General features: G+C 50.3%; 5 protein-coding genes across 5 annotated transcripts; 1 reads left to right on the top strand and 4 right to left on the bottom strand.

Moving 5' to 3' along the window:
• Positions 1-4,814: 4,814 nt before the first annotated feature.
• On the bottom strand, positions 4,815-5,897 carry LAJ45_11651 (uncharacterized protein; the record flags this gene model as incomplete). The annotated part of the gene is made up of 1 exon (XM_046121132.1): positions 4,815-5,897. The coding sequence occupies one exon, from the start codon at positions 5,895-5,897 to the stop codon at positions 4,815-4,817; it is 1,083 nt and encodes a 360-aa protein (XP_045965685.1).
• Positions 5,898-5,920: 23 nt separating this feature from the next.
• On the bottom strand, positions 5,921-6,322 carry LAJ45_11650 (uncharacterized protein; the record flags this gene model as incomplete). Its single annotated transcript, XM_046121131.1, has 1 exon — positions 5,921-6,322. One exon carries the CDS (start codon positions 6,320-6,322, stop codon positions 5,921-5,923), a length of 402 nt encoding a protein of 133 aa, XP_045965684.1.
• Positions 6,323-7,874: 1,552 nt separating this feature from the next.
• LAJ45_11649 (uncharacterized protein) lies at positions 7,875-9,028 on the bottom strand (the record flags this gene model as incomplete). Its single annotated transcript, XM_046121130.1, has 2 exons — positions 7,875-7,920; positions 7,983-9,028. 2 exons carry the CDS (start codon positions 9,026-9,028, stop codon positions 7,875-7,877), a joined length of 1,092 nt encoding a protein of 363 aa, XP_045965683.1.
• Positions 9,029-10,573: 1,545 nt separating this feature from the next.
• On the top strand, positions 10,574-11,242 carry LAJ45_11648 (uncharacterized protein; the record flags this gene model as incomplete). Its single annotated transcript, XM_046121129.1, has 1 exon — positions 10,574-11,242. The coding sequence occupies one exon, from the start codon at positions 10,574-10,576 to the stop codon at positions 11,240-11,242; it is 669 nt and encodes a 222-aa protein (XP_045965682.1).
• A 1,696-nt stretch (positions 11,243-12,938) lies between these two features.
• On the bottom strand, positions 12,939-14,080 carry LAJ45_11647 (uncharacterized protein; the record flags this gene model as incomplete). The annotated part of the gene is made up of 2 exons (XM_046121128.1): positions 12,939-12,999; positions 13,104-14,080. The coding sequence occupies 2 exons, from the start codon at positions 14,078-14,080 to the stop codon at positions 12,939-12,941; spliced, it is 1,038 nt and encodes a 345-aa protein (XP_045965681.1).
• Between the last annotated feature and the right edge of the window lie 7,648 nt (positions 14,081-21,728).

Raw genomic sequence — 21,728 nt, 5'->3', positions numbered from 1 at the left:
ATATTGGTTTCAAGTATTGCGAATATCATGGTCCGAGATTGAAATCTGAATTACTGTTAGAAAACACACCCGGGCGGTAAGCTGAAGACCAGAATCCGAGTCGGTGCAATAAAACACACCGGAGTCGAGGAGTCACGGTGGGATTCGTCCGATGCGGTAACCCAGAGGTCGGAATCCGAAATTCATGTATTCCATCGAAGCGGAGGATGGGGAAACTCGGCAATCGTTAAATTTCGAGCTCCGTCATGATCGTGGGCTTGGGGCGGTGCAATCGGTACCATGCAGGCATCGATCGTGGTACCCGACCGGTGAGTGACGGCGCCGGAACTGCTCCAGGACAGGCCGCCAAGACTCATAGGGAGTTACCCTACCCAACAGACCCCAACCAACACCTACGCCCCTGCCATCACGACCACGACCCCGGTACCTACATACTTGACGATGGTGATCGACTCGGGGCGGCCTATTTAATCGGTAGGCAAGGAATCGGGAATTGTGGGGCGACGGTTCCCGGGCAACCTCGAAATTCGGTCCGAGATTGCGCTACCAGAGTGCAACAATACAGAATATGGAATGTCGGTCATGGATTGTCACTCACATATTGGGTTTCAAGTATTGCGAATATCATGATCCGAGATTGAAATCCAAATTACTGTTAGAAAACACACAGGGCGGTAGGCTGGAGATCGGAATCCGAGTCGGTATAATAAAAACACAGCGCAGTCGAGGAGTGGGATTCGCCCAATGCGGTAACCCGGAGGTCAGAATCCGAAATTCATTTATTCCATCGAAGCGGAGGATGGGGAAACTCGGCATCGTTAAATTTCGAGCGCCGTCATGATCGTGAGGTTGAGACGGTGCGTTCGGTACCATGCAGGCATCGATCGTGGTACCCTACCGGTGAGCGACGGCGCCGGAAGTGCTGCAGGACAGGCCGCCAAGACTCACAGGGAGTTACCCTACCCAACAGCCCCCAACCACCACCTACGCCCCTGCCATCACGACCACCACCCCGGTACCTACATATTTGACGATGGCGATGGACTCTGGGCGGCCTGTTTAATCCGTAGGTACGGAATTGGGAATTGTGGGGCGACGGTTCCCGGGCAACCTCGAAATCCTGTCCGACATTCTCCTACTAGAAAACACACTCATCAATGATCATCGCACTCCCAGGACAATACATAAAAGATAACCTCGGACTGAGATACCTCACCTTATTCGACCGTCAATGCAAAATCGACAACTACCTCCCAGCCAACTCAGAGACCCAATGCTCCAAATGCTTAGAGTACAGCCACCGACACCAAAGATGCTCCCACCAAACCGGGAGATGCGGACACTGTGCAGAGGACCACCAAACAAGAGAACACCGATGCTCAGAATGCTCAGGGGGCACTAGATGTATCCATACACCCATCCGGTGCTATCACTGCAAGGCCCCCCATAAAGCAACAGACGCCAACTGCCCGGAACGTACCAAAGTCCGCATCACAAACAAACTCGGACCAGATACAAACCCAAGCCCACTACCTATACCCATCGTCATCCCGGCCCAAGACCCCCCCCAAGAAGATGCAGCCATGGATAACACCCAATGAGTCACACCAAAAGGACAACGGCTATCGCACAGCAACTGAACTGCGCGAAAAACGAGCTCACAACAAAGTCAGTAGTGGAGGAAGCAGAACAGGACCACAACATACTTTTTCTTTTGTTACAAGAACCATGGAATAATAAAGACGGCCACCCACCGGAATCCCCTCTCTTTTATCTACTCACAGCCAGCAACAAAGGCACGAAAGCCGCTACATACATCAGAAAACACGCCAACCTAAAACCAAAACACCATTACACCAATAATAACTTCATCGTCTCCGTCACGGTGGAAATCCAGAACCAAAAAACACAAATCCTCAACATTTACTCACCAGGGCGGAGCGGACCCTTCGCAGAAATCTCCCGACAAATAACCACCATCCAAAACTGCCTCGTCATGGGAGACTTCAACAGCCACCACCAATTATTGTATGGGCATAGATCCCATGACTACACCAACACAATCAGAGCATACAAACCCGGATCCAAGAAACTAAAAAGATGGATTGATTGACAAAAGCTATCCCTACTCAATGAACCAGGCGAATTCACACACTTCCCCAGAAATAATAACAGACCGACCATCATCGATCAGACACTAGTCAAAGGACCAATCCTGGACCATGACGTCCGCTGGAACATTGACCGACATGGAGCAGGATCCGACCACGGGAAAACCATCCTACAACTACGAATAGAGAAGCCCCCTCACATCCCCAGGAGGCTATGGCACCGAACGAATTGGGAAAAATTGGAAGAAAATATCTCAGGCCTCCACTTTCCCCCCGAAGCATGGGAAAGTCAGAACCACACAAAGCAATCGGTCGACTTCATCCTCGAACACATAGATAACCTGATAGATCAGGTCACCCCATGGAGCCAAGGACACCTCAAGTCCAAGAAGTGGTGGACCCTAGAGCTTAAGAAACTCAAATCCTCCCTCAACATCCTAGAAAGGAAAGCCAGAAACACCCAAAAGGACGAAGACAGGGAATCTTTCAGGAAGACCAGCAGGAAATGGACGGCAGCAATCCGAAAAGCCAAGGCAGAACAAAGGGAAAAAGAACTCATGGAAGCCAAGGGAAGCGCCATTTAGAAACTAATCAACACGGGGAAAAGAAGGGACTCTACAATCCCAACTATACAAGGTGAAGAAACGTTTGCGGGGAAGTGCCAAGCTCTAAGAGCCCAACTCTTCCACACAAATTGGACGTCCCCCAACAACCCTCCACTCCAAATCAGACCCCCCTCCTTTGACCTTAGTGACTATATTCAGGAAGTAACAACAGAAGAAATTACATCCGCAATCAGATCATGCCCAACACACTCGGCCACTGGACCAGATAGCATCCCATATCCATTCATACAGGCAACAATCAAGGCAAACACCCAACTCTTCCAAGACATGTTCTCGGCCATGCTCCGACATGGAGTCCAACCAGACCAATGGAAAGTGGCGAAATGCATACCAATCCCGAAACCAGGAAAACCCGACTACTCATCGGCCAAAGCCTACCGACCCATCTCTCTACTACAATGCTTTAGCAGGGGATTGGAAAAGATAGTGGCAACAAGACTATGCACCGCCGGAACCATCCTGGAAACCCTTAGCAAAGACCAATTTGGAGGCAGACCAACAATCTCGGCAATCGATGCCTTACTCCATACCCTCACGCCCATCCAACAGAACCTCCTGAGCAAACGGACCACAGGAACCGCCACCCCAGACAGACCAGCGCTCCTCACGAACGGCATACAAGGAGCCTTCAACTGTGTCGACCACATCCTACTCGCCGAGATCATGACCCAACAAAGATTCCCAACATACCTAACGACATGGTGCAAGGAATTCAACACCAACCGAAAACTCCAATTCCAATTCAACCACGAACTGGAACCACCACAACCATACACCTCCGGGCTGCCCCAAGGTTCCCCCCTATCCCCAGTACTATTTATGATATATGCCGGGGTAATAACAGACCCCACCAACTCCCCCAAAGAAATAAACACCACCTACATCGACGACGACGCCCTCGTCCAACTAGCAAAGTCCCCTCTCATTATTACCAAAAGACTCAACGAAAGGATGAACGAAAGAGTCAGGAAAGCGGCACCCCTTAACATCAAATACGAACCCCAAAAATCCGACTTAGTCTTTTTCAAACCCACAACATCGAACGCCCCAAACCCCAAAAACAGGGTAACAATTGCAGAAGAAGAAATCCACCCCAAAGACAGACTCAAATATGTAGGAGTCTGGCTGGACTCCAACCTCTCCTTCCGACCACACATCGAAGAAACTATCGCCAAGGGCCTCAGAACCCTAGGCAGCATCAGAAATATCGCCTACCTCCCCGGATCAACAGTCAAATCCATTCACCACCTCACCGTCCAAGGTTTTTCTCCCCACTATCCTGTGGGATCGGAGGCGTGGTGGACGGGAGCCGACCAGGTCCTCCGATCACTATCCCCACTCTATAACGAAGCCGCCAGGATAATAACAGGCCTACCCCGCTGGACAAAAACCGAAAGACTACTAAAAGAGGCAGCACTCCCCCCACTTGAACTCCTCCTCAACTATAAATCACGAAAATATGGAACGCGCATCCTCTGCCACCCCGCAGACCACCCACTCAACAAAGATGTAAGGAACCGTGTGCGAGGGCTTGGCAAGGGGGTCGAAGGACACTAGGGGGCTCCTGGGGAGGAGAACATAGGCTCGCACGATGGCGAGGGGGGAGTCAGCGGTGTGCCCGAGGGCAGGGACAAGGGTCCGCACTAGGGCGGAGGAGACAGCGGTCGGCGAGGGGGCCAAGGGGAACAGCGGGGTAAGCGAGCAGAGGGCCACGAGGGCGACGACGAGGAACATAACGGCGGATGCGAAGAGCATGATGGGCAGCAGACGTAACGTGGACGGAGAGTAAAGAAGTGTATTGAAGCGAAGTTAATCCCCCAAAGTAATAACTCAAAGTAAAATACAAGATGTTGCGTAAGGAGAGAAGTAGACAGTGAGGGGGCAAGCGCCCCCTATATATAAGAAAGAAGAAACAACCCGATTACTAATCCTTCGCAGAAACTTCCGGCACTTTCCGATGACTCATGCTTCCTCCGTGTTGCGGTAGTGGTTCGTAACAGTTTAGCCCCTCCTCTCGAAGAGCGAGCTCCTGCGAGCAAGTAGGCGGGAGGCGAGGTGAAAGTAAGTACATAGCAAGTTAGCAAATGGTTGTAGGCGAAACACCAGGGAACGTAACATAGAGCGGTTTCATTTGCGAAAGAAACCGTAACAAACTATACTTTCCTACGCAAGGTCCTCTTAAGGATTCCGCGGGCTTGTTGGGATATAGGGAGCGGAAGCGTTGCAGTGCCCCTAATTCCGCATCGAGATTCCGAGCCGGTTCCCAGGTGGGCTGTTCGTAGCCGGTCCATTTGACTAGGTATTGTAATTCCCAATGCCGTATTCGGGAGTCCAGTACTTCCTGTACTTCGAACTCCTCCTCCCCTTCAACGATTACTGGGGGCGGTGGTGGTTGTATATGGCCTGGCAAAGGTTGGGTCCGAGCAGGTTCCAGCAATGAAAAGTGGAATACTGGGTGGGACTTCATCGAGGCAGGGAGTTCCAAGCGGTAGGCATGTGATCCGATGCGTTCGAGTATTTTGAACTTCCCTAGCCGTTTGTGATCTAGTTTATCCGATGGCCTAGTGGTGCGTATGTGTTTTCTCGATAGCCATACCATGTCTCCTACTTCGAGTCGGGGCTCTGGAAGTCGGGCGGCGTTTGCACTCTCGGCGGCGGCGGCTTGTGCATACAGGATCTCTGATCGCAGGGCAGCCTGTAAGGTGTAGATTGCGTTCGCAAATTCCAGTACCTCCTTCGGTGTGACTTTGTGCGTTTCTTCAGCAGGGAGGACGTCTAGTTGGGGATTATACCCATAGTTGGCAAAGAACGGGCTGACTCCCAACGGTTCCGTAGAGGCTTTGTTATGCGCGAATTCTGCCAGGGGAAGAAACTCTGCCCAGTTATCCTGTTGGTAGTTGATGTAGCCCCGTAAGTATTGCTCCATAATGGCGTTTACCCTTTCGGTCTGTCCGTCTGTTTGTGGGTGGAAGGCTGTGCTGAATCGGGGTTTGATGTCCAATTGGCCGCAGAGTGACTTCCAAAACTGCGAGGTAAAGGTTGAGCCCCGGTCTGATACGATGTCTTTCGGCAGCCCGTGTGCTTTCCAAATGTGTTGTAGGAATAGTCGGGCCAGTTCCGGGGCGTCGGCGGTGTCCCTCGTGGGGATGTAGTGGGCCATTTTGGTGAGCCGGTCGACCACTACTAAGATGGCGTTAGATCCTTGGGACTCGGTAGGCCTGTAACATGGTCCATGGATAACGAAGACCAAGGTTTGACTGGGGGAGCCAGTGGTTTGAGGAGACCATACGGGGCGTGTCGGGCCGGCTTAATTCGGGAGCAGGTATCGCAGTGGTCCACATAACGGGCGACGTACTTCCGCATTTGGGGCCAGTAGAAGTTCCGGGACAGTAGTTCCAGCGTGCGTGCCCGTCCTGGGTGTCCGGCCGAAGGTGCGTCATGGTGGGTGCGGAGGATCTCCAACTTGATAGCGGCGTCGTCAGGGATGTATAGTAGGCCCTGATAGTACAGTAATCCTTCCTTAACTGTGCATTCACCTATGGGTAAGAAGCGGGAGTGTTTCTTCTTCGCCACGATATCCTTCATGAGTTGTTTGGATAGAGGGTCCTTGGCCAGTGCGGTCTCTAGTTCCCTTTGGCGGGATGGTGCCACTTTGGAGGGTGTGGGGGTCTGTAGTGCGGCCGCCAGACGAAGGTTCTTTGGTTTTAGTACAACCTGGTGCTGCTGGGTCAATCTCTCATCCCCTTCCTTAGGGAGATCTCCAGATCGACGTGTGAGGGCATCAGGTTTCCCATTCTTCGTACCTGGGCGGTAGGTGACTACAAAGTTGAAGGAGGACAGCGTTAAGGACCAGCGGGCTTGACGACGGTTAAGGATCTTTGTGGACATGAAGTGCTCCAGGTTCCTATGATCGCAGTACACCGTGGTTTCTTGGTTGTTGGGTTCCAAGTACTTTCGCCATTGTTCAAACGCGCGTACGATCGCTAGCAACTCTTTGTCATAAATGTCGTAGTTGCACTCGGCTGGCGTCATCTTGTGGGAGTAGAACGCCACAGGGTGTAGGATTCCCTGGTCGTCCTTCTGGGAGAGTACAGCTGCCGCAACGAAGTCAGAGGCATCGGTTTCCACTATGCACGCTCGTTCGGGGTTGTAGTGCCTTAGTACCGGGGCGGTGGTGAAAGCTTCCTTTAGTTGGGCGAAAGCGTGTTCCGCCGCGGTTGTCCATACGAACGGGGCGTCCTTCTTCAACAGGTTCGTCATGGGGGATACTACCTTGGAGTAGTCGCGGATGAATCTTCGGTAGAAGTTGGCGAACCCCAAAAAGACCTGTACGTCGTGGACCGAGGTGGGTGTCTTCCACTCCTGGATCGCCTTTGTTTTGTCGGTTGCCATGGTGACCCCTTCGCCGGATATGATGTACCCCAGGTACTCGGTACGATCCACGTGGAACTCACACTTCTCTGGCTTGCAGTGGAGGCCCGCGGCTTGTAGTTTGTCCAGGACAATGCGGACATGCTGCTGGTGTCCTTCGGGCGTGTTGGAGTAGATCAGGATATCATCGAGGTACGCCGTGCAGAAGTCGTCCAAGTGGGTTCGGAGGGTATCGTTCATGAAGGCCTGGAAGGTAGCGGGGGCGTTGGTGAGTCCGAATGGCATGACCAGGTATTCGAACAGCCCGTACCGGGTTCGGAAGGCTGTTTTCCATTCTTCCTCTTCCTTGATTCGGATTTGGTTGTAGCCCTGGCGGAGGTCCAACTTGGTGTATATCTTGGCGTCTTTTAATCGGTCCAAGGTGTCGTTGATCAACGGCAGTGGGTAGCGGTTCTTGATGGTGACTGCGTTGAGGGCGCGGTAATCCACACATAGCCTTAAGGATCCGTCCTTCTTTTTGATGAACAGGACGGGAGCTCCTGCAGGGGACGAAGATGAACGGATGTACCCTCGGGCTAGCTGGTCATCCAGGTATTCCCGCAGGGTTTTTAATTCCTCCGAGGACATGCCGTACAGGGGGCCAAAGGGTGGTTGCTTGCCTTCCATCAACGGGATTTCGTGATCGATGTACCGGTGGTTGGGGAGCGCTTGGGCCTCGGATTCCTGGAACAGGTGGAGGTATTGGTGGTAAGCGGCGGGGACCAGTTCATCGGTTGATCGGGACGGCGATGAGTCTGGGCTTGGGGCTCGGGCTGCGAGTAGGAAAAGCTGGTTGTCCGGTTGTTGTGCTTCTCTGCGGAATCGGGCGGCGGACAGGGTAGTCGTGTGGCGAGGGGTGGCTGGCCTTGGGGGTATTGGCGGCGGGCGCGAGGGGATGGCGGTGCGTGGTCTCGGGGGTATTGGCGGGGGCGGCAGGGTGGCGGCGGAGGCGGTCAATGTGGGACAGGTGAGGGTGGAGGTCCAGAGAGTTGCAGTGTGCTGTTGGCAGCGTTCGGCGTGGAAGGAGATGGATCGGTCGGCGAACCGTATTTCGGGAGCGTGGTGTTGTAGCCAGGGGAGTCCGAGGACCACTTTCGTTTCGCCGAGCTTGGTGACAAACAAGGAGGCCCCTTCCACATGATCATTCATCTCGAGGCGGAGTTTGCAACAGTGGGTGATGGCTCCGGAGGCGATGGCTCGTCCATCGATCACTTGCAAATGTCTTGGGGTCGCTAGTTCTTCGAGGGGATATCCGCGGGCTTTGGCGAAGGAAGCGTCAATGAACCCATATCCGGTGGCTCCGGTGTCCACCAGCGCCTGGAGCGCTTCCTTGTTCCGAGATAGCCGTATTGGTACTTCAAAGGGTTCGCAGTCGCCGGGGTGGTGTAGTTGTCCGATCTTGAGTTTGGCTCCTACCCTTCTCGTCCGTAAGAGTCGTGTGGCCGTGTGGGCGCCGGGGGCGTTGGTGACGTGGGCTGTGCCCCCATGACGGGTGACCAGGGCAGGGAGTAGTGGTGCTCCTAACCGATGAAGGGTATTCAAGACCTTGACAGGCGATGGGTATGGTCCGATGCCGATGAGGTAGGGGTGGAAGTCCCTGGAGGTTAGTGTTAGGAAACACCAACCCGGGTCGTTTCCTGTAGGGTTTCCAAAAGAGTCAGCGCATTGGAGGAGGAGGCGTTGTAGTCGTCGAGTGCGTCGGGGTGTCAATAGTGGGGGGGTTTGGTCGGCGAATGGTTCCTCCCTAGCTCGGGGGGGAAGTCTACCGAGTAGGTAGGCTGTTGTCCAGGCTAGGAGGAAGATGGCGGCGTAAGCGAATGGTAGCAGTGTGTTGGTGTTCTTCGGAAAGAGGGTGTCGGTCGACCATAAGGTACGCAACATAGTGTAAGGAACCGTGTGCGAGGGCTTGGCAAGGGGGTCGAAGGACACTAGGGGGCTCCTGGGGAGGAGAACATAGGCTCGCACGATGGGGAGTGGGGAGTCAGCGGTGTGCCCGAGGGCAGGGACAAGGGTCCGCACTAGGGCGGAGGAGACAGCGGTCGGCGAGGGGGCCGAGGGGAACAGCTGGGTAAGCGAGCAGAGGGCCATGAGGGCGACGACGAGGAACATAACGGCGGATGCGAAGAGCATGATGGGCAGCAGACGTAACGTGGACGGAGAGTAAAGAAGTGTATTGAAGCGAAGTAAATCCCCCAAAGTAATAACTCAAAGTAAAATACAAGATGTTGCGTAAGGAGAGAAGTAGACAGTGAGGGGGCAAGCGCCCCCTATATATAAGAAAGAAGAAACAACCCGATTACTAATCCTTCGCAGAAACCTCCGGCACTTTCCGATGACTCATGCTTCCTCCGTGTTGCGGTAGTGGTTCGTAACAGAAGAACTCATACAGCTCCTCCCTACCAGAATAAAAAATACCAAAGGAACAGGCCTACATCGGATTGCATCACTCATGCTACCCTTCCAGGAACCAGGCAATCGCAGAGAGCGATGGATCCAAAACGATACTCTCACCAAACGAATGCTGGAAGAATGGAACTCCATCCCATGCATCAACTACCACGAACCAGGAACCCTAAAAATCCAACCAAAGCGAGCAAAACTCCTCCGATCCAAAGCAAAACTCATACACCGCATACGATGTCAAGCCACCAGGATAGACAGACACGCAGCATTCAGGGAACCCGAACCCTGCCAATGTGGCTCGGAACAATCTTCCAAGCACACCATGATTGACTGCCCACGATGGACACAACTACGGAGGCCACTTATGGACAAAATCCCAGGACCGCCCACATGGGAAAACTGGCTATTTACCAACCTCAACGTAGACATGATTCTACAATTCGCAGCAAAAACCAACCTACTCAACTGGTACGAAATGGATGAGAAGGACCCGGAGGAATGATTTTTTTTTCTATCTTTTCTTTTCCTTTTCTGTTCCGCATTATGATCCTTCACGTTATCTTTCCTTTTCCTTTCCTCTTCTTCGCTTTTTCCGTTTCCTTTTCCTTTTGTTCTTTCTTATGTTTTTAGGCGGAGGCGTCGGCGTGCGATAAGTCATGTACTTCAAAGCAATATAAAACTATCTATCTATCTTCTGTATTCTCTATAATATAAACACTCGTCCTCACCTGGCGTACCATCTCAGGTAGGACCACTACTATAATCTACGCTGGTTCTCCACCTACACGCTGTTACTTCTCTTCCTTACGAAGACCATCGCGCCTTGCTTGACTAACTCGACAGCTACTACTGTCGCACATCGTACCCTGCGGAATATCTGCCACCGCTGCCCCTTGAGACAGAGGAACACAGTTCGTGTCAGCATTCTGGACAGCAATCACGGAAAGATTGGGGATTCGTAGGAGACTCTCCACCTCATTCCACCCGCAGACCGATGGCCAGACAGAACGAACCAACCAGCATATGGAAGGTTATCTCCGGGCATATACGGCAGGAACAGGCAAGAAATGGAAGGACCTGTTGCCTATTTGGGAATACGCCTACAACAACGCAAAGCATACGTCGACCGGGCAATCACCGTTCTACTGCAATTATGGCTTCCACCCTCGAACGGATTGGTCTACAGATGCAGAGATCGAACGGTTAGATGCCAATGGGAACAACTACTTGGATGAGATCATCACGGCTCACGAGTTAGCGAGAGATACGCTACAGAAGACCTTCGACAGGATGGCGTCAAAGCCAGGGCCAGCAATACAGCGGTTCACTATCGGTCAGAAAGTCTTGCTGGATACTCGGAACCTAGGGGAATACTCCAAGTGGTCAGACAGATTCACGCGACCATTTACAATATCAGCAGTAGTGGGCAATCGAGCCTACCGCCTTGAACTTCCGGTAGAATGGAAGGTTCATGACGTCTTTCACGAGATGCTGCTACGACCCTATCGTGAGGACCCGGATCCTACCAGGAAACAGAATACACGAAAGCGACTGACAACACCCGAGCCACAGGAGGCATTGGCAGACGGGAACTTCCAACCAACCTCGAACATACGACCCCATACGAGAAGTCAAGGCCCACCGATCGATAATGACCGGGCTCGTAAGCGACAACGAAACAGGCGGGACTAAGCTCGATACCTTTCCCTACTCTATGACTTTTCCCACAGGGTTTTTATCATAGAAGTGTTTTAACGGTCGAGGGCGACGTCTAGGAAGGGGGAGTAGTGTTACGGGAATTACGGAGCACTGTTCTAGAAGCTTAGAACAGTGAGGAATACGAGTGACGGGTTGCAATGCGAGGACAGTCGGGTAACGGGAGGACAAGCATCGAAAGGTATCGGGTAGTGTGGGGGCACGCGGTGTTACCACACTAGTATCATACTATTATGACGGCACGCTTACTATTGGGTGTCTCACCCGGAGTAGAATAGGAAGCGGGGCTTACGGCAGAAGGCTGTTCTACTTAGGGAAGTAGGTCTAGGATAGTAGTATGGTACAGCCCGATGACTGGCAATTGCAGGGTTCATGATTACGTGTCGGAATTAGAATGAAGGGGCGGAACTATGCGGGGGCGCTTTTCTATCTGGATTATCTTCGGGAACATTATCTTATTCTATTATCGTTTATCAGTTAGTATTAGAAAGCGGGCCTTGGCATAGGTTCCAACATGTATAAATAGGGCTTGATTCTGCGAAGACTTGAGGGCATCATCAACCATCAAGTCAAGGGAATCCGGTTTACAATATCATCAGTTTAAAACGCTACAGAATTATCGCTTAGCACTGGCCATTTCCCCAAACATCTTCCTCCGACCGTTGCTGATGAGCCCTTGACATTGCTAAGTTGCTCGAGTTTGAGCTGTGGTTGCCTTCTGCACCAGGGCTGAGCAGTGAACCAGGGGGCTGGGTGAGCAAGTCCGAAAGACCAATGCGAGAGAGTGATCTTGATTGGGAAGAGTTCTGGGTAGTTGAGGATCTCGGAGTCGTATTCCTCGAATGTAGCGGTGGTTCCTGCTTATGCGAAGAGGCCTGTGTAGTGGAGGTATCCGCAGTATAGGTGTTCGGTGCTTCCTCTTCGTACGATGAAGGATGTAGCGCAAATGTAGTTATCGATGGCTGCTATTGCCACTCGGGGGTGCATATAGTACCTCGGTCTTTTCTAATAGACTAAGCGCTTATTCTTCTACTGAGAGCACGGTGACTATCCGCCACTAAGCAAAATACTCAAAGTATAGGTTTAAGCGAGTAGTGGTCTTATGGAGACTTTTGGTAGTGTATGCGATAGGTAAAGAGTAAAAGTTAGGGATAAGGTACAATATAGTGTTTGGGGAAATAGCCAATGCTAAGCTATAATCCTGTAGCGTTTAAACTGATGATATTGTAAACCCGATTCCCTTGACTTGATGGTTCATGATACCCTCAAGTCTTCGCAGAATCCAGCCCTATTTATACATATTGGAACCTATGCCAAGGCCCGCTTTCTAATAGTACTGATACAACGATAATAGAATAAGATAATGCTCCCGAAGATAACCCAGATAGCAAAACGCCCCCGCATAGTTCCGTTCTCCATTCTAATCCTGACACGTAACCATGAACCTTGCAATTGCCAGTCATCGGGCTGTACCATACTATTATCTTAGACCTACTTCCCTAAGTAGAACAGCCTATAGCCGTGAGTCCCGCTTCCTATTCTATTTCGGGTGAGACACCCAATAGTACGCGTGCCGTCATAATAGTATAACACTAGTGTGGTAACACCGCGTGCCCCCACACTACCCGATACCTTTCTATTCTTCTCCTTCCGTTACCCGACCGTCCCCGAATCACAACTCGTCACTTGTATTCCTCACTGTTCTAAGCCTATAGAACAGTGTTCCGTAGTTCCTATAACACATCGGCCCTCAGCTAAACGGGAATTTCTCTCAGTAGGGGTGGGGCGACGACGTCGCCCGGACAAATCCATTGGTACATCACCTCCTGGGCGGAACCAGGGATGGTTCTCAGGAGTAGATGCATTGACAGCTGGGGCGGCAGCGCGAGGAGTAGGGGCAGGATTCGCTGGTGAGGGGCAAGGGGTCGGAGCGGCAGTAGCATTCCAAGGCTTTTTATTTCCTCGCTTAGCTTCTGCCGCTCGTCGTCGATTATCTAACCGTTGCAAAAGTGTCGCGCAGGCATCTACTGTCGCAGGAGTTTCATGGTGTATCATCGATTCATCGAGTTCCGCATTAATACCCTCCATCAAAGCCTCAATCCGAGAGACTTCATCCATTCCTGACTCGGCAGCGTACCGTTGAAATTTGGCGAAATAGTCAGGAAAGGTTCGATTTCGTTGGCGGATGTTCCTAAGATTCCTCCTAGCCGTTCGCATTCGATCAGGGTCCCCGAACGCAGTATCTAAGATTTCATAAAACCGCAACATGGAAGGCAAAGCGATGCTTTCTTCTCCGACATATTGTGAGAACTGATTAGCGTCAACACCCTCCAATCGACTGAATGCATAGGATAACTTGGACTGTAGTGTGGGAAAGCGGTCGGCATTTCCCAATAGTTTAATCCTCATCTGTCGTTTGAATAGGTGTAATCTTTCTCGATCGCGATCTCCCCTAAATACCTCAGTATCTGGTAGCTTCTCCGACCGCTGGGTAGTACCCACAACGGGTGGTATTGGAGGCGCGGGTGGGGCATCATCACCACCAATCAATTCTTCATCAGGGGCAACTACCTCGACAGCAACCCGTTGAGTTCGAGCAACAGCAAGATCTCGTTCGAACATTTCCCTTGCATTTTCAGCCTCCCTCTCCACCTCCTGTAAGTCCGTTGCATATTGAGCGAGACCATGTTGGGCCCTTTGAAGAAGTACATAAGCTTCTATTCCGACAGTATTGTCGACCTGGGGGTGTTCCTGGAAGAAGGTTTGAAGGGTTTCGCTTAATTGCTGGTAATCGATAGGGACGTGTTCCGACATTGTAGACCATAATATTGTATTGGTTGGCAATAGAGGATGGAACCTAGTGTAACGGGGGTCTGTAGGTGTAATGACTATAGTGCCAAGGAATACAACCGAGGTGAGGATGTAGCAATAGGAGTTCGAGAGTATGGACTATGTAGTGGCTCTACCTAGTATGACAAACTAGTTGAACCCTATGACGAGACGTAGAACAACAGTAGTATTCGTGGAGTAGATACAAATAAATAAATAGTTTTATATTGCTTTGAAGTACAGGACTTATCGCACGCCGAAACCTCCGCCTATGAACAAAAGAAAGAAACAAAAGAAACAACAAAAAATATAAGACAACGCGAAAGATCATGAGAAGATACAGAAAAACGGAAAGAAAGAAAGAAAGAAAGAGATTAGTATCAATCCTCCGGGTCCTCCTCGTCCATTTTGTACCAGTCGAGCAGGTTGGTTTTTGCTGCGAATTGTAGAACCAGGTCTACGTTGAGGTTGGTGAATAGCCAGTTTTCCCAAGTGGGCGGTCCTGGGATTTTGTCCATGAGTGACCTTCGTACTTGTGTCCATCGTGGGCAGTCGATCATGGTATGTTTGGAGGATTGTTCCGAGCCGCATTGGTAGGGTTCGGGTTCCATGAATGCTGCGTGTCTGTCTATTCTGGTGACTTGGCATCGTATGCGGTGTATGAGTTTTGCTTTGGATCGGAGAAGTTTTGCTCGTTTTGGTTGAATCTTTAGGGTTCCTGGTTCGTGGTAGTTGCTGAGTGGGATGGAGTTCCATTCTTCCAGCATGTGTTTGGTGAGGGTATCGTTCTGTATCCATCGCTCTCTGTGGTTACCTGGTTCCTGGAAGGGTAGCATGAGTGATGCAATCCGATGTAGGCCTGTGCCTTTAATGTTTTTTATTCCGGTGGGGAGGAGTTGTATGAGTCTTTCGTTGAGTGGGTGGTCCGCAGGGTGGCAGAGGATGCGCGTCCCATACTTCTGTGATTTGTGGTTGAGGAGGTGTTCGAGTGGGGGAAGTGTTGCCTCTTTCAGTAGTTTTTCGGTTTTTGTCCATCGGGGTAGGCCTGTTATTATCCTGGCGGCTTCGTTGTAGAGAGGGGATAGTGATCGGAGGATGTGGTTGTCTCCCGTCCACCATGCCTCCGATCCCTATAGGATAGTGGGGAGGAAGCCTTGGAAGATGTGGTGGTGAATGGATTTTACTGTTGATCCTGGTAGGTAGGTGATGTTTCAGATTCTGCCTAGGGCTTTGAGGCCTTTGGCGATGGTTTCTTCGATGTGTGGTCGGAAGGAGAGCGTTGAGTCCAGCCAGACTTCTACATATTTGAGTCTATCTTTGGGGTGGATTTTTTCTTTTGCGATTGTTACCGAGTTTTTGGGGTTCGGGGTGCTTCATGTTGTGGGTTTAAAGAAGACTAGGTCGGATTTTTGGGGTTCGTATTTGATGTTGAGGGGTTCTGCTTTCTTAATTCTTTCCTCCATCCTTTCGTTAAGTCTTTTAGTGATGAAGAGAGGGGACTTCGCGAGTTGAATGAGTGCGTCGTCGTCGATGTAAGTGGTGTTGATTTCTTTGGGAGAGTTGGTGGGGTCTGTTATTACCCCAGCGTATATCATAAATAATACTGGGGATAGGGGGATCCTTGGGGTAGCCCTGAGGTGTATGGTCGTGGTAGGTCCACTTCGTGGTTAAATTGGAATTGAAGTGTTCGATTGGTGTTGAAATCCTTGCACCAGGTCGTCAGGTAGGTTGGGAATCTTTGTTGGGTCATGATCCCGGCGAGTAGGAGGTGGTCGACACAGTTGAAGGCTCCTTGTATATCGTTTGTGAGGAGTGCTGGTCTGTCTGGGGTAGTTCCTATAGTTCGTTTGATCAGGAGATTTTGTTAGATGGGCGTGAGCGTGCGGAGTAAGGCATCGATCGCTGAGATAGTTGGTCTGCCTCCGAATTGGTCTTTACTGAGGGTTTCCAGAATAGTTCCAGCGGTGCATAGTCTTGTTGCCACTATCTTTTCCAGTACTTTGCTAAAGCATTGTAGTAGAGAGATGGGTCGGTAGGCTTTGGCCGATGAGTAGTCGGGTTTTCCTGGTTTCGGGATTGGTATGCATTTCGCCACTTTCCATCGATCCGGTTGGATTCCGTGTCGGAGCATGGCTGAGCACATGTCCTGGAAGAGCTGGGTATTCGCCTTGATTATTGCTTGTATGAATGGGTATGAGATGTTATCAGGGCCAGTGGCTGAGTGTGTTGGAAATGATTTAATTGCGGATATAATTTCTTCTGTTGTTACTTCCTGAAAATCGTCACCAAGGTCAAATGAGGGGGGTCTTATTTGGAGAGGGGGGTTGTTGGGAGACGTCCAATTTGTAGGGAAGAGTTGGGCTCTTAGAGCTTGACACTTCCCCGCAAATCTTTCTTCACCTTGTATAGCTGGGATTGTGATGTCCCTTCTTTTCCCTTTGTTGACTAGTTTCCAGATGGCACTTCCCTTGGCCTCCGTGATTTCTTTCTCCCTTTGTTCCGCCTTGGTTTTGCGGATTGCTGCGGTACACTTTCTGCTGATTTTCCTGAAAGCTTCTCTGTCTTCGTCTTTTTGGGTATTTTTGGCTTTCATTCTAGTGTGTTGAGGGTTGATTTGAGTTTCTTCAGTTCTGGGGTCCACCATCTCTTGGATTTGAGATGTCCTTGGCTCCACGGGGTGACCTGATCAATTAGGTTATCTATGTGTTCGAGGATGAAGTCGACCGATTGTTTTGTATGATTCTGGCTTTCCCATGCTTCGGAGGGGAAATGGAGGCCTGAGATATTTTCTTCCAGTTCTCCCCAGTTCGTTCGGTGCCATAGTCTTCTGGGAGTGTGGGGGGGTTTCTCTATTCGTAGTTGCAGGATGGTTTTCCCATGGTCGGAACCTGCTCCATATCGGTCAATGTTCCATCGGGTGTCGTGGTCCAGTATCGGTCCTTTGACTAATGTTAGATCAATAATGGTCGGTCTATTGTTGTTCCTGGGGAAGTGTGTGAATTCGCCTGGTTCGTTGAGTAGGGATAACTTTTGTCGATCGATCCATCTTTTCAGTTTCTTGTATCCGGATTTGTCTGTTCTAATCGTGTTGGTGTAGTCGTGAGATCTATGTCCATACCAGAGTTGGTGGTGGCTGTTGAAGTCTCCCATGACGAGGCAATTTTGGATGGTGGTTATTTGTCGGGAGATTTCTGCGAAGGGTCCGCTTCGCCTTGGTGAGTATATGTTGAGGATTTGTGTTTTTTGGCTTTCGATTTCCACCGTGACGGAGACGATGAAGTTATCGTGTATGTAATGGTGTTTTGGTTTTAGGTTGGCGTGTTTTCTGATGTATGTGGCGGCTTTGGTGGCCCTTATTGCTGGCCGTAAATAGGTAGAAGAGGGGGGATTCCGGTGGATGGCCGTCCTTATTATTCCATGGTTCTTGTAACAAAAGAAAGAGTATGTTGTGGTCCTGTTCTGCTTCCTCCATTACTGACTTTATTGTAAGCTCATTTCTCGCGCAGTTCAGTTGCTGTACGATAGCCGTGGTCCTTTTGGTGTGGCTCATTGGGTGTTATCCATGTCTGCGTCTTCTTGTGGGGGGTCTTGGGCCGGGATGACAATAGGTATTGGTAGCGGGCTTGGGTTTGTGTCTGGTCCAAGTTTGTTTGTAATGCGGATTTTAGTGCGTTCTGGGCAGTTGGCGTCTGTTGCTTTATGGGGAGCCTTGCAGTGGTAGCATCGGATGGGTGTATGGATACATTTGGTACCTCCTGAGCATTCGGGGCATGTGTGTTCCTTTGTTTGGTGGTCTTCAGCGCAGTGACCACATCTCCCAGTTTGGTGGGAGCATCTTTCGTGTCGGTGTCCGTACTCTAAGCATTTGGAGCATTGGGTTTCTGGGTTGGCTGGGAGGTAGTTGTCGATTTTGCATTGACGGTCGAATAAGGTGAGGTATCTCAGTCCGAGGTTATTCTTTGTGTATTGTCCTGGGAGTGCGATGATCATTGATGAGTGTGTTTTCCCCATCCTGGCTTCGGGTCTGCTGAGCCATCTGGGGATTTGTGCCATTTCGAATGTAGTTCCGTAGTTGCTTCTGAGTTCTGAGGCCATTATCTGTCCTGCTTCATAGCCATCTCCGATTGTTGTGGGGATTCCGTGTATGATGAATTTAGACCATCTGGAATTAACTTTAATGTCAACAAAGGGGACTGTGAGTTCTTTCATGGCTGTTTCGATTTCTTGTTTGTATTCGAAGACTTTCGAGGCGGGTGTGGCGAATTTGGTTTCTAGAACTATGTTGTTTTTTGAAGTTTTCCTGGCGGCGATGAATTGGCAGTCCGGGTTTTCGATTTTGGAGTTGATTCTTATCCTGATGTCAGAGGGGGTGGCTGGTGATTCCTTATTCGTTTCGATGACAATTTCTCTGTTGATCTTGGTGACTTCCGGTTTGAATAGGGGGTCTGCTTTAGGCTTGGGTTTCCTCTTGTTCGTGACAATGGTGTATTCCGGGTTGGCGTCTCCTGCAGCAATGGATGCATACGATTTTGGTGCTGGTGGGGTTGGTGTTTCTTTGCCTTTTCCTTTCTGTTGTTGGGCATGGTTCGGGTTGTTGGCGTGGTTCAGGTTGTTGGCGGATGTGGTGATAGGGATGGTGGTGGCAGCGGCAACGGCGGCGATTACGGAAGCTCTTCCTTCGTTGACTGCTTGATTGCTAGGTCTGTTGACGGAGAGGTTGGTGAGCTGTTGTTGGAGGCGGTGGAGTTTTTCGGAGGTTGTGTCTTGGTTTTTTGTCATTTCAAACATTTGTTTGGCCAGGACGTCGACGGTGTGCTTAAGGGTTTCGTTTTGGAGGGACAGGACTTCAATGGTAGCTTTTAGGTCCTTGTTGATCTGCTCGGTTGTTTGGTTGAGGGGTTCAAGTGCTACAGTGAGGACATTTCTAATTACCCAGGAGACGTAGTTTAGGTCCATTCTGGAGTGGGTTTCTTGGGGGACGATGCTGGGGTGGATGTAATCGTACTTTGGGGTGTATGGTTCATTGTATTGGGTATGTTCAGCGAAGATGGAGAAAGGTTCGTTACCAAGTTGGGTTTGTTCAATCGTGGTGGATTGTGTTTGTTGGGTTGATTGGGTGTTGGGGAAGCGGGGGGGTGCCGGAGTTCCTGGTGGGGGTGCTCCTGCGAACCAGGAGCTCAACGAGGCTTGTTGGGACATCACTGATGTTCCGGATCGGGTTGGGTTGGGAAAGACTTCTGATAAAGTTCTCTTCCTGTCCGCGGAGTTTGGGGGGTTGGGTGGGTTCATCAGCAAGATTTTATATATTCATAAGTCTCCCAACAGTCTCCCGGGTCTCCTGAGGTTCCCCTGAGACATCAAAACGGATTTTGATTCTCTGGAGACACAGGAGACACTTTACAGAAATTGTTAAGCTTGCTGATGTTTGGTGAGGCCAGGTTGTTGTTTTCGCTACGGTCGCGAGGCTTAAGCGAGGGTTGAGGGGTAAGGAGTTCACAACTCAGGGACTAGAGCGTGAATAACTTCACGTACGAACAGATGTACGATAAGATACCAATAGATTACGGAGTCTATTGACATACAGGATCGTGTTCGAGTAAAAGTTTTATCGAGAATGCAGGCCAAAAGTTATTGTTGTTCGAAAGTTTTGGTGTTGCGAGGGGTAGATACAAAGGTTCCGTGAGGAGAAGAGGAAAGGAAGGAAAATATCAAAAGGCACGAGACAACGCCCCCTTATATATCCAACTCCTAGTCCGTTGATGACTAATACTCCGTGTAATGGAAACCGAAAGAACACAACAGAAACCCCATTGCAAATCCTAACTCAACTGCGCAATACCTCCTTCTCACTATCCAATCTATCGCCTTAGCCAGAATACAATATTGCCGTTACAGATACCCACGTTAGATATCTTTTGAGGGACTGGTGCGGCCTTCCTATTCTTTGAGGATGGTGTATCAATCCAAAGGAACCAAAATGAGGATTGCCTTACCTTGAGTAGGTATGACAAATGCCTCAGCTCTGTGAGCATTGGTGAGTGCTCCGGGAGCACTCGTGGAAACCCTCGCGGGAGCATTCACGCGAGCATTCGCGGGAGCATTCGCGGTGCCGTGAGCGCATTCGCCATGCCGTGAGCGTATTCGCCGTGCCGTGAGAGCATTCGTCATGCCGTGGGAGCATTCAAGAAAACTGTGAGAGCATTGGGAAGTGCTCGCGTGTACTACTGACGTAATCAAAAGAAGCAAAAGTTCCTAGGTGCTGTGGGTGGAGTCACTCCATACTAGCGTCTCCGGAGGGGGAGGGAATCTCATGGCGACCCATGCGACCAGAGCATTGGCGAGTGCCGCCCGGACGTGAGCCATATCTCCTGGCGGTTCCAGAGAGTGGGACGGTCCTGCGGCGGAGCCTGGCGCGTAGGTTGTACTCTGGCGGTGCCGAACGTGCTGGGCGCTCGTGGTGCAGAATGCCCGCCAGGACGTAGGGGCTGCGCCCTGGGTAATAGGCGAGCTTGCTGATGTAACTTGTTTACTTCTTTGTTGAGGGGGGCTATATAAAGGTTAAAAAGGATTGGTGATGCAGGACCTCCTTGCGGTATCCCTGTTTCCACCATATGCTCTTGTCTCATCTCTCCGTCAAATCTTAGGTGGACTCTTCTGTCACTTATAAAGCTATATATACATTGTGCCAGTCTTTCATCGTTTCCTTGTTCATATACGATATTTGGCAATTTCGCTTTGCTTACGTTCGGGAAGGCTTGAGTGATATCCATTGCTACCAACACAACCTTCTCGCCCTCTTCTTTTCTATTCTCTGCACAGTCCAGCGAATGTCCTAAGCACTCCTCCGCTGATCTTTCCTTTTGCCCGCGCCATTGGTGTGTGCTGAGTACTCTTTGTTCTCAGATTTCTGCCAGCCTGCCTGTGCATAGCCTTTCCAATCCCTTCCCTAATATAATCAATAGTGAGATTGGTCTATGTGCCTTGGCCTTCGAGTAGTCTGTCTTTCCTGGTTTTGGGATGATTGTGCTTATGGCTTTCTTCCACGCGGTTGGGTGATAGCCTTGGTTGAGTGCTAGTTGATATACTTCCGTTATTAGGTTTCGGATTTCCGACCAGAGTTCTTTCAGCGCGATAAAGCAGATGGCGTCCAGGCCGGGTGCCTTATAGTCTCCTTGTTTCCAGATCGCTGCCACCACCTCCTCCTCTGGCAGGATATATTTAGGTTGTTTGTCATGTTGGGGTACCATCCTAACGGTATCTGTATCTTTTGGCACTTTACGGAAGAGTTGTTGTATAAAGATCTCTTCCTTTTCTTTAAATTTGACCGCCGTTTTGTTTTCATGCTCGATAGTGGGCGTTTTGGCATATCGTTTCTTACACAATAGTCTCTATACTCCCATAAGTCGTTGCCTTGTGCTTCACGCACAAACTTGTCCCACTATTCTTTCTTTTTCTTTCTTATTTCCCAGAAATAATCATTTCTTTTCAACGTCCACTCAGCGTTCCTTGTTTCCGATTCTTCGCTTTCTCTTTCCCCCACCCTGCACCACCTACGGCATCTCGCCATTTCTTTTCTTTTTTCCTTTATCCTATAGTGGAACCATTTCTTGCTTCTCCAGCTTCTTCTTGTCTG

This window comes from Morchella importuna, assembly GCF_003444635.1.
Source record: "Morchella importuna strain M04M26 chromosome Unknown Morimp01GS080, whole genome shotgun sequence".
In the NCBI taxonomy this organism is placed as follows: Eukaryota; Fungi; Ascomycota; class Pezizomycetes; order Pezizales; family Morchellaceae; genus Morchella; species Morchella importuna.
The sequence above is the reverse complement of the archived record's forward strand: the minus strand, read 5'-3'. Positions and strand labels throughout refer to the sequence as shown.